The sequence below is a fragment of the Balaenoptera physalus genome (genome assembly GCF_965194825.1).
Source record: "Balaenoptera physalus genome assembly, chromosome: 12".
Taxonomy (NCBI): Eukaryota; Metazoa; Chordata; class Mammalia; order Artiodactyla; family Balaenopteridae; genus Balaenoptera; species Balaenoptera physalus.
This window is the reverse complement of record NC_138897.1, coordinates 57,227,618-57,240,519: the sequence shown is the minus strand read 5'-3', so window position 1 is coordinate 57,240,519 and position 12,902 is coordinate 57,227,618. Positions and strand designations below refer to the sequence as shown.

The following is a 12,902-nucleotide window of genomic DNA, read 5'->3' as shown; positions in this document are numbered from 1 at the left end:
GTTGAACATCTATACCTGGATATCCTTCCACTTCAGCATGTCCAAAGTGAAGCTTTCTTGTCAGACCTGCTCATCCTTTTATTTATAGTCTCAGTGAATGACAGTTTACATACCTCTTTGAGTTGCCTAAATCAGAAAACTTCGAGTCATCTTAGATTCCTGCTTCTTCAACTCTCATATGTAAATAGTCTCCAAGTCTTATTGATTGCACCTCCTACACATCTGTCATGCACATTCTTCTGCACCCACATTGTAGTAGTTTAGGCCATCAGCATCTCTCATGAGACTCTTTTAGTAATCTAATTAGTCCCTTTGCCTATTAATGAGTGCTTCTTGTTCTGTCAGCCTGTCTGAATTACCTTTTTAGCCCAAATATTGCATCTGTCCTCCATTAAAAAACCCTTGGATATCTCTTCATTGCCTACAGGATAAATTTTAAATTCTTTAGCATAATCTGATCCCTTATCAACCTGTCTGCGCTCATGTCCTAACCACCATTATATCTTTTCCACTTTGATTTCCAGCAGTTGAACCACATGTAGTTGCCTGAACTGCAGTTTTGTTTCACATGTCGCACCTTCCACGTACCTAGAATCCTCTCTGCCCCCAGCCCAGTTTAATTCCTTTTTCTCTCAAGGGTCAGCTTAGTCATCACTTGGTGAGCTTTCCTTGATTTCTCAAGGCAGATTTAGGAGTCCTTGCTCTGTGTTTAAATCACCCCTTTTATTTACCTTTAATGTTTATCACATTTTATTGCAATTTTCTTTTTACCTTTCAACTATAGCAGCCCATAAGCTCCTTGAGGACAACAACCTTTTCTTTTTGTAGCACAATGCCTGAAACATAGTATGTGCTACATAAATACTTGTTGACTTATTGAAACTCTGTATACATAAAACTTTATAAAATATTTGAACACAGGTGAATTCTGTATAAATATGTGTTAGCTTAAAACTTGAAAATTAATGCAGTGCTGAAAATCTCTCTGCACTGTGAGAGTTTTCATGAAGTGAAACTCTCATGATTCATGAAAGGTTACTATATAAATACGGTTTGATACTCACGCTGTGCCTTGTATCACAAGAAATCCATTTAATTATATGTTTTTTATGATTTTTTTTTCAGTGGCACTAAGAAAAATAATCTACCTGTTAACATTCAATTCATTTAGGAAAAATAGAAAACCTAGCTGAAAAAGTTTGGCAAGAGTAGATGCTAGATACCTGCAACTTATTGCAATTTATAGTAGATATTTTGGACTTTACGTAGAATTTTAAAAATTGTTCAGTGCCATTTTGTAAAGTGGTCCTTTGAGCTTTTTCTTTCCTTTTACGTATTTTTTCATACATCTTGTTTCTACAATTGTATAATGTGTTTTTTTTTTTAAACTTAGATACACATGGAAAAAGCAGTTATCCTCCTGATAATTTAGCTACAGTTGTTGCTGAAACACTTGGACTTAGTGTTCAAGATGAGTCTGTAAGTAATTGTTTACTATGGTGATAATATGAGTTAATTAGTGTCTTTTGAGGTCAGTTTTTAGAGAATTGAGCAAGAGAAAAATTATTTTATCCAAAGATTATTGGATAAAGGCCTAGAACAAAAATTGATGTGACTAGAAAGGCCCATTTATATTATTCACCCCAGGCAGTCGCAGAAATCTAGAATCTTTAGAATTATTGGGATATATAGGTTGTGGGTTGAATCAAAATTTATATGGCTTAGAGGATTTAGCAACCCTCTTCCCCATCCCCCTCTCCTCCCTACCCTGTTCCAACTAACAGAAGACTTTAAGAGAAGTCTTAAACCTTTAGGTTGATTTCAGAATTCATTGGATCTTTTCAACATCCTTTAAACCAGGCTTTGATTTGGAAGACAGGCTGAATTCTTGGATCTACTATAGATGCTTTAATTCATCTTTGTCCTTATAAATGCCAATCCAATTAGACGAAAGCTTTAGGGATTGAGTCAGAAATTGACCCCATGATTTTCTTTTTGTTATTTTAGTTCTTCCTTGCATCAGACACATTTACTTTTTTTCTTAATTGATCCCTAAAAAATGGAAACCTTGAATTCTTCAATGTTAGGGAAGTTTCATTTTGGTACAGCTTTAAAACTATTCTTTTGCTCTAGTCAGTAAATGTATACATTGAATATACATTTAATATATGTAAATGTATATTCAAACCATTGAATTGGTTTTTCACTGCATTTGAATTTTTTTTTTTTTTTTGGTCCTTTCTAGTTTTAAATCTCTCTTCAAGTGATGGTGGGTAGTTTTTACCCTTTGAACTTTAAATGTTTTAATGGTTTTTAAATTCCGTCCTGCCCATAAACCTGGCAAGTCAGTAGTTTAGACACCAAATCTAGTAAGGGAACTGATCTCTAAAGACCTGCTGCTCAAAGTGTGATCCACAGGCCGACAGCATCTGCATCCTTGGAGGTTTGTTAGAGATAGAAAATCTCAAACCTAACCCCAGACGTACTGAAAGAGAACTTATATTTTCACAAGATCCTCAGTTGATTTGTATGCATGTTAAAGTTCGGGAAGCACAGCTCTCTAAAGGATCCTTTTAAATTTGTCTCCTATAAGTATAATCAGTCATCTCTATTCCCTTCCTCTAATCTAACTAATCTTGTTTTTTGGAATTGGCAACCACCAGTCTGCTTTCTGTCCTTGTGAATTTACCTATTCTGGATAATTCATATATAAATGGGATCATATATGTGGCTTTTGAGTCTGGCGTCTTTCACTTAGCCTTATCCACATCATAACGTGTATCAGTATTTCATTCCTTTTTAAGAATAAATAATCTTGGGGCTACCCTGGCAGTCCAGTGGTTAAGACTCCATGCTTCCACTGCAGGGGGCACAGGTTTGATCCCTGGTCAGGGAACTAAGATCCCGCATGCTGTGTGGCACGGCCAAAAAAAAAAAAAGAGAGAATTAATAATCTTCCATTGTATTTATGTACTTTATCTTTTATTATTGAAGGAATCTCGAGGTCCTATGAGCCCTCTTGGTGATGAGCTCTACCACTGTCTGGAAGGAGATCACAAAAAACCTTTTGAGGAATCTAGAAGAAATAGTGAAGATAGTTTAAGGTAATTTGGGGCACTTTGGTAAAAACTTATAAACTGTCAATGAAATTCCATTACAGTGAGTTCCATATATTTAAACTATTTCTCTCCCTCAGCTTTTTATTCTGGTTGTATTAATTTTTACTTAAAAAAATATTTCCCCCAGTTTATGACCAATTGAGGGCTTTTTGTGTTAATGTAGAGAGATGGATATTACTTTTAGATTCTTTCTGTACTTCTGTCAAGGAGTACTTAAGAGGTCCCAGCCTTATCTCCTTTAAAGATCCAATCATCCCTTCTGGGTTTGTATTTTCAAAAACTGGACATTTTATGAAATCCATCATTAGTTCAGATGAGCTTCCAAGATTGGGATACATCTTGTTTTTACTAATTTCAGAACATCCATTAACTAACAATACCTATATTTATGTAGCACTTTGCTTTTTAAAAGAGCTTTCAGTATTAGATACATGTATCACATTTAATTTGTCATCATAGTAACTCATTAAAGTAGGTTTTATTACCCCCATTTTTTACAGTCAACAAAAATGCAGCTTCACAAAGGTTAAATGTCTTTTTAAGACCACACAACTATTAAGTATGAGAGTCAGAGCTCTTAGCCATTCCACGTCTTCAAACTTAACCCTAATGCTCTTTCTACTGCCACAGCTGTCTCCTCTGCTACAGGCAGGCTGGGTCTTGAGTTATGTTCAATTCTGTAGTATAAGAATTTTGTTTCTTGGAGTTACTCATGATAAGATTTCGTAACAGCAAAAGAATTTGTGTCCCTAGTGGGATTTATTAAAATATGATTTTCTTATATAGTGAATTTATTTAAGTTACTTAGGAAAACTATTTATAGATAGGAATATCATTGTATTGAGATAGGTTTGCTGTTACATTTCCCTCTGCTTTTTGTCAGCCAAATAAAGAGAAGCCAGCAACTATATTGTATCTTAAATTTTGGTTAATGGTCTGCCTCTAAGATGTGGATAAGACCTTACTGTTAATAATTCTATATTAGCAAAAGTTTTCTCATTATGCTTGTTTTTTAATTTTTACTCTATTTCTTTAATAGGAAAAAAGCTTTACCACTCTTTATTTTTTTAGATTTTCAGATTCTAATTCAAAGACTCCTCCTCAAGAAGAATTGACTACTCGGGTATCATCTCCTGTATTTGGAGCTACCTCTAATGTGAAAAGTAGTTTAGGTTTGAATACAGGTTTGTCCCCTTCTCTTTTAGAGACTGGGAAAAAAAACCATCTGAAAACAATGCCTTTCAGCAACACTTCTAATTCTAGATCAGAGAATCCTAGATCAAAATCTGAAGATGGTGCCCTTTTCACACATCATAATATTGGGGCTGAAGTGAAGAAGATCACTAACCAGTCATCTTCTAATAAGCAGATGCTTATAATTAAAAATACAAGTGAACAGGATAGTATTGATCACATTAAAGGTACTGTTACTGATAAAGATAAACATGTGGTACCCCTGAAATCACTGGGAGGCCGAACCAAAAGGAAGAAAATCGAGGAAGAAAGTGAAGATGAAGTAAGCTGCCCCCAAGCCTCCTTTGATAAAGAAAATGCCTTTCCTTTTCCACCGGATAGTCATTCTTACATGAATGGAGACTATGTGATGGATAAACCTCTGGATCTGTCTGATCGATTTTCAGCTATTCAGCGTCAAGAGAAAAGCCAAGGAAGTGAGAACTCTAAAATCGGATTTAGGCAAGTGACTCTCTATGAGGTTTTGAAGCCTGTTCCAAAGGGCTCTTCCTCAAGCCGTAAGGCCTTGAGTGGGAGCTGTGGGTTAACCAAAGATTCCCCAGAAGAGCCCAGCAGTTTACAGGAGTCCCTCCTCCAGTCCTTGAGTAAATCTCCGGATAATAAAACACTGTTACAAATAAAGGAAGAAAATTCTATCTTTAAAATCCCTCTACGTCCACGTGAAAGTTTGGAGACAGAGAATCTTTTTGACGACATGAAGGTTTGTGTTAAATGTTCAAGGATTCTGATTAAAATGGTTGTTTGTGATTTCTCCTAGATGCTAATAATTCTTTCTGTTTTAGGGTGCTGGTTCTCGTGAGCCTATAAAAGTAAAAACCAGGTCAGTCCATGGAGCATGTGAACTTGCATCAGTTCTTCAGTTAAATCCATGTAGAATTGCTAAAACAAAGTCTCTACAAAACAACCAAGGTATGTACACTATAAATAGCATTTCTACTCTTTTTTAATGACTTTAAATTGAGTATTGTAATATATTATGTATATTCTTTGGATAGACTGAATTATTTTCAGAAAAAATATCTTATCCCTGTATGTTTCTGTGTTTATAGCACAATTCTTATTGGTTTCACTTTACATGTGATTTTCCTGCTCTTCTGCTTTTTGAAAAAATAAATTGACATCTTTAATACCTACTTTTATAGGTGATTTTATAGATTTACCTGTTCTATGTAGTTGTTTATTTTCTTTACAAAAAGAAAGCTTTAAAAAATTTAAACTATACAGATTTTTTTAAATATAGAAAGTAGAAATTTATCGTCCAAACCTTGTTCCTCACCCCATAGATAACCTGTCCTTTTCTTTGCATTTACATGTATATCTGTAAACATTTGCACATGCTAACTCTGTGTTTAACCTTTTGAGGAACTATCTAACTTTCTTCCAAAGGAGCTACAACGTTTTACATTCCCACCAGCAGCATGTGAGGGTTCCAGTTTCTTCACATTTTGCGGGTTCCAATTTCTCCACATTCTCACCAACACTTGTTACTGTCTGTCTCTTTGATTCTAGCCATCCTGTGGGTGTGAAGTTATATCTCAATTGTGGTTTTGATTTGCCTTTCCCTGATGGCTAATGATGTTGCGCATCTTTTCATGTACTTATTGGCCAGTTGTATATCTTCTTTGAATGACTGTCTATTCAGGTCCTTTGCTTATTCTCAATTGGAGTAATTGTCTTATTATTGAGTTGTGACAGTTTTTTATATATTCTAGGTACAAGTCCTTTATCAGACATATGATTTGCAAAACTTTTCTCTCATTCTGTGGGTCCCATAATGTTTTATTTTAAAGTGATGAGAATTTTTAAAATTTGTTTTTAATTGTGCATTTTTTTCTCCTTATCTAAGATGTATCCTTTGAAAATATCCAGTGGAGTATAGATCCAGGAGCAGACCTTTCTCAGTATAAAATGGATATTACTGTAGTAGATACAAAGGTAAGTTAGAAAATAGAACCAAAGCCCATGTGGTTATTCTAGTGTATTGTTAGTCACCCTGCTGTCCTGACTCTGTGACCTTGAGGTAATCACATACCTCTTACAGCCTTCATGTATTTATTCAGAAAACTATGAAATAATAACATTTATTATGCCAACATTATGGTATTTTTGAAAGTGTAATAATACTTTCTGACTTTAGAGAACTTTGCTGAAAAATATAGTTTTAAACTAATGTAAAATGCTAATTACATATTTTAAATAGTTTTATTTTTTATCAAAATAATCTGTCATATGCCTTGATTAACTTAAAATAATCTACCTTCAAGAAAACAATTTCATTTTTCCCAGTTGGCTAATTTTTTTAAATGCTGTGTATTTTTTCATTAAAATTCATAGCATAAATAAATTTTTTGGTTTGTATTTAGGTTCTTCATAGTTTGAGAGGTTCTCTTTCACTTGGTAGCATATTAATAAACTATTTAACAGTTGCTAGAGTAATAAATATCCATTAAGAAATCAAATTTGACTTACGAACTTTTCTTCTTGGTGTACATTGATGTTAATTTCTGTGAAGCAGATTAGGGAAGAAAGGAAGCTCCAGGGATCGTGGTAACACACAGTTCTCTCATGCTTGGCAGCAGTCCTTTTCCTAGGCTTGAGAGATGATGCTTGTATGTCAAAGCTAAAAATGGTTTACAGGCATTTAAACCTAAATGTATCTATATTCCTAAAGGGTAAAGGTAAATATTACTTAATGCTACTGAAATGTAAGTGTACACTTAAAAAATGATTAAAATGGAAACATTTATGTTATGTATATTTTACCCCACCCCCCCCCAAAAAAAGTAAATATTAGGCCATAACGGAATAATTGTTAAAATTTTGAATTTTTAAATATTTATTCAGGATGGCAGTCAGTCAAGATTAGCAGGAGGAGAGACAGTGGACATGGACTGTACATTGGTTAGTGAAACTGTGCTTTTAAAAATGAAGAATCAAGAGCAGAAGGGAGAAAAATGTCCAAGTAAGATTTGATTTTTTTTTTTAATTTTAATACAGATGTGGAGGGAAGTTTATAGACATACCATTGCACTGATGAAATAAGTGACCTCTTCACCATAAACCAGTTTTTTTTTCCCCCCTGTTCTCATAATACTAGATTTCTCTTTAGTAAAGCTTAGTGTCAATATTTCAGGAAAAAAATCTTTAGTAAAAATAATTTTTATTTCCAAAAGAATTCAAGTTGTTTCCAGGGGTCAGGAAACTAAAGCCAGCTGCCAGTTTTGTAAGTAAAGTTTTACTGGAACCCAGCCTCACTCACTTGTTTATTTATTGCCTATGGCTGCTTGTTGAACACAGCAGCAGAGCTGAGTAGTTTCTGCAGAGACCTTATGGCCCCACAGGCCTAAAATATTTACTGTCTGACCCTTTAAGAAAAAGTTTCCTGATCCCTGGTTTAGATAATTTTTTTATAAAAGGTGTAAAAGGAATCTTGAGAGTCCTGTTTTAGAAATATTCTTTTCCAAAACAATTTGATAAGGAAAAAAAGGGAGGATTCCACTGAGAAGTATTAGTATAGATTTGCAAATTAGCAGTAAACTAAGAATGATAGTATATATGATGAGTGAGTGACTGCCATATTCTACTTCTATAGAAGAGGAGATTTGGCAGAACTAGGAGTCTACAGCCCATTGTAGTGAGAAACTGTTAATTCTTCATCTAAAGCCTTGATTTTCTGAAAGAGGTGGGAACAATGGAAGGATTTCATTTGGCACCACCTTAGCAACATTCCTAACTACAGAGGCGTATGACATGAGATCAACTAGCCTGGGAATAGTTGTCATTCATCACTCTTATGTGTTAAAGAGTTAGGACCTGCCACGTGAGGATGCAGGGCTAAAAACAGAGGCCTTTTCCAATGATCGTCTCTTAGAAATTGAGGACATTCAGACTGTGTGTGCATTTTCTATGTTCTGCTGAATATTCTCTAGTCTACCTACTCAGGGCCCAGTAGTAAAACAGCCAGTCTTGTCCTTGCTTCTTAAGAAACACCTTATCTCTTGCTGCCCCAAATGCAGTAAGTGAGAGAAAATTTTAATAGCCTTTGCCTTAATTCTTTGTTCTTGAGTAATAACATCCATTCAATCAAGTACCTGGCTGCCTACGTTGAGAGGACAGTACCTATTAAAAGTAAACCTTAACCAGGTGTCCGCTCCTCTGGTGAGATGGGGCCAGAAGACGCTCTCCTCGGCTCCTTGCCTGGGTGGGCAAGTTAGGCTCTAGGGCCGGCAGAAATCCTCGTTTGAGGGTCCCACCGAGTTCCCCGGTCAGTGCTGCAGCTGAGCGGCGGCTTGGGACTACTGCTCAGGCGCTACAGAAAGCCTTCTTGGAATCTGACATGTTATCACTTTGGGACCGTTGGCCAGCTGCTCCTGACTTGGCCACATGAAGGCTCAGACTGTCCCAGTCTCTGAACTGAAGAGAACCAACACTATTAGCATACCTCTCACCACCATGAATGCAAGGTATTTCAATGAAGAGTATCAGGAGGACATCTACAAATCCCAGACAGGCATGTGCAAGTTCTGAGGAATGGTGGAATAACCCAATGTATCTGGGTGACCTTTGGAGACAGCTGCGACAGAGCTACAACAGGGCAGTGGCTGACAGCCAACTCATGGCCCACCTTCTCCTGCCATGTGGCTGACAGGGTCCTGGTGCTCCAGCCAGCTTTCAGGCCTGAGCCTCTGAGGTGGAAGAGCCGAGTTCAGGACATTGGTTCACCAGAGACCTCCCGGCCCCACATAATATCAGTCGGCAAGAGCTCTCCCAGAGGTCTTTGTCTCAATGCTAAGACCCACCTCCACTCAACGACCAGCAAGCTCCAGTGCTGCACACCCCATGCCAAACAACTAGCAAGACAGGAACACAACCCCACCCATTAGCAGAGAGGCTGCCTAAAATCATGCTAAGTTCACAGACCCCAAAAAACACCACTAGATGCGGTCCTACCCACCAGAAAGACAAGATCCAGCCTCATCCACCAGAACACAGACACCAGTCCCCTCCACCAGGAAGCCTACACAACCCACTGAACCAACCTTACCCACTGGGGGCAGACACCAAAAACAATGGGAACTACAGCCCTGCAGCCTGCAAAAAGGAGACCCCAAACACAGTAAGTTAAGCAAAATGAGAAGACAGAGAAACACACAGCAGATGAAGGAGCAAGGTAAAAACCCACCCAACCAAACAAATGAAGAGGAAATAGGCAGTCTACCTGAAAAAGAATTCAGAATAATGATAGAAAAGATGATCCAAAATCCTGGAAATAGAATGGAGAAAATACAAGAAACGTGTAACAAGGACCTAGAAGAACTCAAGAGCAAACAAACAATGATGAACAACACAGTGAATGAAATTAAAAATTCTCTAGAAGGAATCAATAGCAGAATAACTGAGGCAGAAGAACGGATAAGTGACCTGAAAGATAAAATAGTGGAAATAACTACCACAGAGCAGAATAAAGAAAAAAGAATGAAAAGAATTGAGGACAGCCTCAGAGACCTCTGGGACAACATTAAACACACCAACGTTCGAATTATAGGGGTCCCAGAAGAAGAAGAGAAAAAGAAAGGGACTGAGAAAATATTTGAAGAGATTATAGTGGAAAACTCGCCTAATATGGGAAAGGAAATAGTCAAGTCCAGGAAGCACAGAGAGTCCCATAGAGGATAAATCCAAGGAGAACATGGCAAGACACATATTAATCAAACAATCAAAAATTAAATACAAAGAAAAAATATTAAAAGCAGCAAGGGAAAAGCAACAAATAACATACAAGGGAATCCCCATAAGGTTAACAGCTGATCTTTCAGCAGAAACTCTGCAAGCCAGAAGGGTGCTGCAGGACATATTTAAAGAGATGAAAGGAAAAAACCTACAACCAAGATTACTCTACCCAGCAAGGATATCATTCGGATTTGACAGAGAAATTAAAGCCTTACAGACAAGCAAAAGCTAAGAGAATTCAGCACCACCAAACCAGCTTTACAACAAATGCTAAAGGAACTTCTCTAGGCAGGAAACACAAAAGAAGGAAAAGACGTACAATAAGAAACCCAAAACAATTAAGAAAATGGTAATAGGAACATACATACTGATAACTACCTTAAATGTAAATGGATTAAATGCTCCAAGCAAAAGACATACACTGGCTGAATGGATACAAAAACAAGACTCGTATATATGCTGTCTACAAGAGACCCACTTCAGACCTAGGGACACATACAGACTGAAAGTGAGGGGATGGAAAAAGATATTCCATGCAAATGGAAATCAAAAGAAAGCTGGAGTAGCAATTCTCATATCAGACAAAATAGACTTTAAAGACTGTTACAAGAGACAAAGAAGGACACTACATAATGATCAAGGGATCAATCCAAGAAGAAGATATAACAATTGTAAATATTTATACACCCAACATAGGAGCACCTCAATACATAAGGCAAATGCTAACAGCCATAAAAGGGGAAATCAACAGTAACACAACAATAGTAGGGGACATTTAACACCCCACTTTCACCAATGGACAGATCATCCAATGGAAAATAAGGAAACACAAGCTTTAAATGACACATTAAACAAGATGGACTTAATTGATATTTCTAGGATATTCCATCCAAAACCAGCAGAATACACTTTTTTCTCAAGTGCTCACGCAGCATTCTCCAGGATAGATCATATCTTCAGTCACAAATCAAGCTTTGGTAAATTTAAGAAAATTGAAATCGTATCAAGTATCTTTTCTGACCACAACGCTATAAGACTAGATATCAATTACTGGAAAAAAATGTAAAAAATACAAACACATGGAGGCTACACTACTAAATAACCAAGAGATCAGTGAAGAAATCAAAGACGAAATCAAAAAATTCCTAGAAACAAATGACAATTAAAACATGACGACCCAAAACCTATGGGACGCAGCAAAAGCAGTTCTAAGAGGTAACTTTATAGCAATACAATCCTACCTCAAGAAACAAGAAAAATCTCAAATAAACAACCTAACCTTACACCTAAAGCAATTAGAGAAATAAGAACAAAAAAACCCCAAAGTTAGCAGAAGGAAAGAAATCATAAAGATCAGATCAGAAATAAAAGGAAATGAAGGAAATGACAGCAAAGATCAATAAAATTAAAGATGGTTCTCTGAGAAGATAAACAAAATTGATAAACCATTAGCCAGACTCATCAAGAAAAAAAAGGGAGAAGACTCTAAGCAATAGAATTAGAAATGAAAAAGGAGAAGTAACAACTGTCACTGCAGAAATACAAAGGATCATGAGAGATTACTACAAGCACCTATATGCCAATTAAGTGGACAACCTGGAAGAAGTGGACAAATTCTTAGAAAAGCACAACCTTCTGAGACTGAACCAGGAAGAAATAGAAAATATAAACAGACCAATCACAAGCACTGAAATTGAAACTGTGATTAAACATCTTCCAACAAACAAAAGCCCAGGACCAGATGGCTTTACAGGCGAATTCCATCAAACATTTAGAGAAGAGCTAACACCTATCCTTCTCAAACTCTTCCAAAATATAGCAGAGGGAGGAACACTCCCAAACTCATTCTACAAGGCCACCATCACCCTGACACCAAAACCAGACAAAGATGCCACAAAAAAAGAAAACTACAGGCCAATATCACTGATGAACATAGATGCAAAAATCCTCAACAAAATACTAGCAAACAGAATCCAACAGCACATTAAAAGGATCATACACCATGATCAAGTGGGGTTTATCCCAGGAATGCAAGGATTCTTCAGTATATGGAAATCAATCAGTGTGATAAACCATATTAACAAATTGAAGGAGAAAAACCATATGATCATCTCAGTAGATGCAGGAAAAGCTTTCAACAAAATTCAACACCCGTTTATGATAAAAAACCCTGCAGAAAGTAGGCATAGAGGAAACTTACCTCAACATAATAAAGGCCATATATGACAAACCCACAGCCAACATCATTCTCAGTGGTGAAAAACTGCAACTATTTCCACTCAGATCAGGAACAAGACAAAGTTGTCCACTCTCACCACCATTATTCAACATAGTTTTGGAAGTTTTAGCACAGCAATCAGAGAAGAAAAAGAAATAAAAGGAATCCAAATCAGAAAAGAAGTAAAGCTGTCACTGTTTGCAGATGACATGATGCTATACATAGAGAATCCTAAAGATGCTACCAGAAAACTACTAGAGCTAATCAATGAATTTGGTAAAGCAGCAGGATACAAAATTAATGCACAGAAATCTCTTGCATTCCTATACACTAACAATGAAAAATCTGAAAGAGAAATTAAGGAAACAGTCCCATTTACCACTGCAACAAAAAGAAGAGGAAACAAAAGACCTGTATGCAGAAAACTATAAAACACTGATGAAAGAAATTAAAGACGATACAGACAGATGGAGAGATATACCATGTTCTTGGATTGGAAGAATCAACATTGTGAAAATGACTATACTACCCAAAGCAATTTACAGATTCAGTGCAATCCCTGTCAAACTACCAATGACATT

The 12,902-nt window shown here is 36.5% G+C and overlaps 2 protein-coding genes across 9 annotated transcripts in view; one reads left to right on the top strand and one right to left on the bottom strand.

Annotated features, from left to right (window-relative positions):
• Positions 1–12,902, bottom strand: part of LOC309640245 (uncharacterized protein) — a 645,560-nt gene that overhangs the window by 521,191 nt on the left and 111,467 nt on the right. Inside the window, exon 5 of one of the 4 annotated variants that reach the window (XR_014252097.1) lies at positions 6,843–6,965. The exons of 2 other annotated variants lie outside the window; for them this stretch is intronic. The gene's annotated coding sequence lies outside the window, so the exon portion shown is untranslated. Of the gene's footprint in view, positions 1–6,316; positions 6,994–12,902 lie in introns of those variants that run through there. One more of the 4 variants, XR_014252099.1, reaches the window with a different exon arrangement.
• RBBP8 (RB binding protein 8, endonuclease) overlaps positions 1–12,902 on the top strand; it is an 81,543-nt gene that overhangs the window by 52,052 nt on the left and 16,589 nt on the right. For all 5 annotated transcript variants that reach the window (XM_082418658.1, XM_082418657.1, XM_082418656.1 and 2 more), the window contains 6 exons: positions 1,394–1,479; positions 2,995–3,104; positions 4,191–5,073; positions 5,156–5,282; positions 6,220–6,308; positions 7,218–7,335. In XM_082418658.1, coding sequence (XP_082274784.1) covers positions 1,394–1,479; positions 2,995–3,104; positions 4,191–5,073; positions 5,156–5,282; positions 6,220–6,308; positions 7,218–7,335 — 1,413 coding nt within the window. The remainder of the gene's footprint in view (positions 1–1,393; positions 1,480–2,994; positions 3,105–4,190; positions 5,074–5,155; positions 5,283–6,219; positions 6,309–7,217; positions 7,336–12,902) is intronic.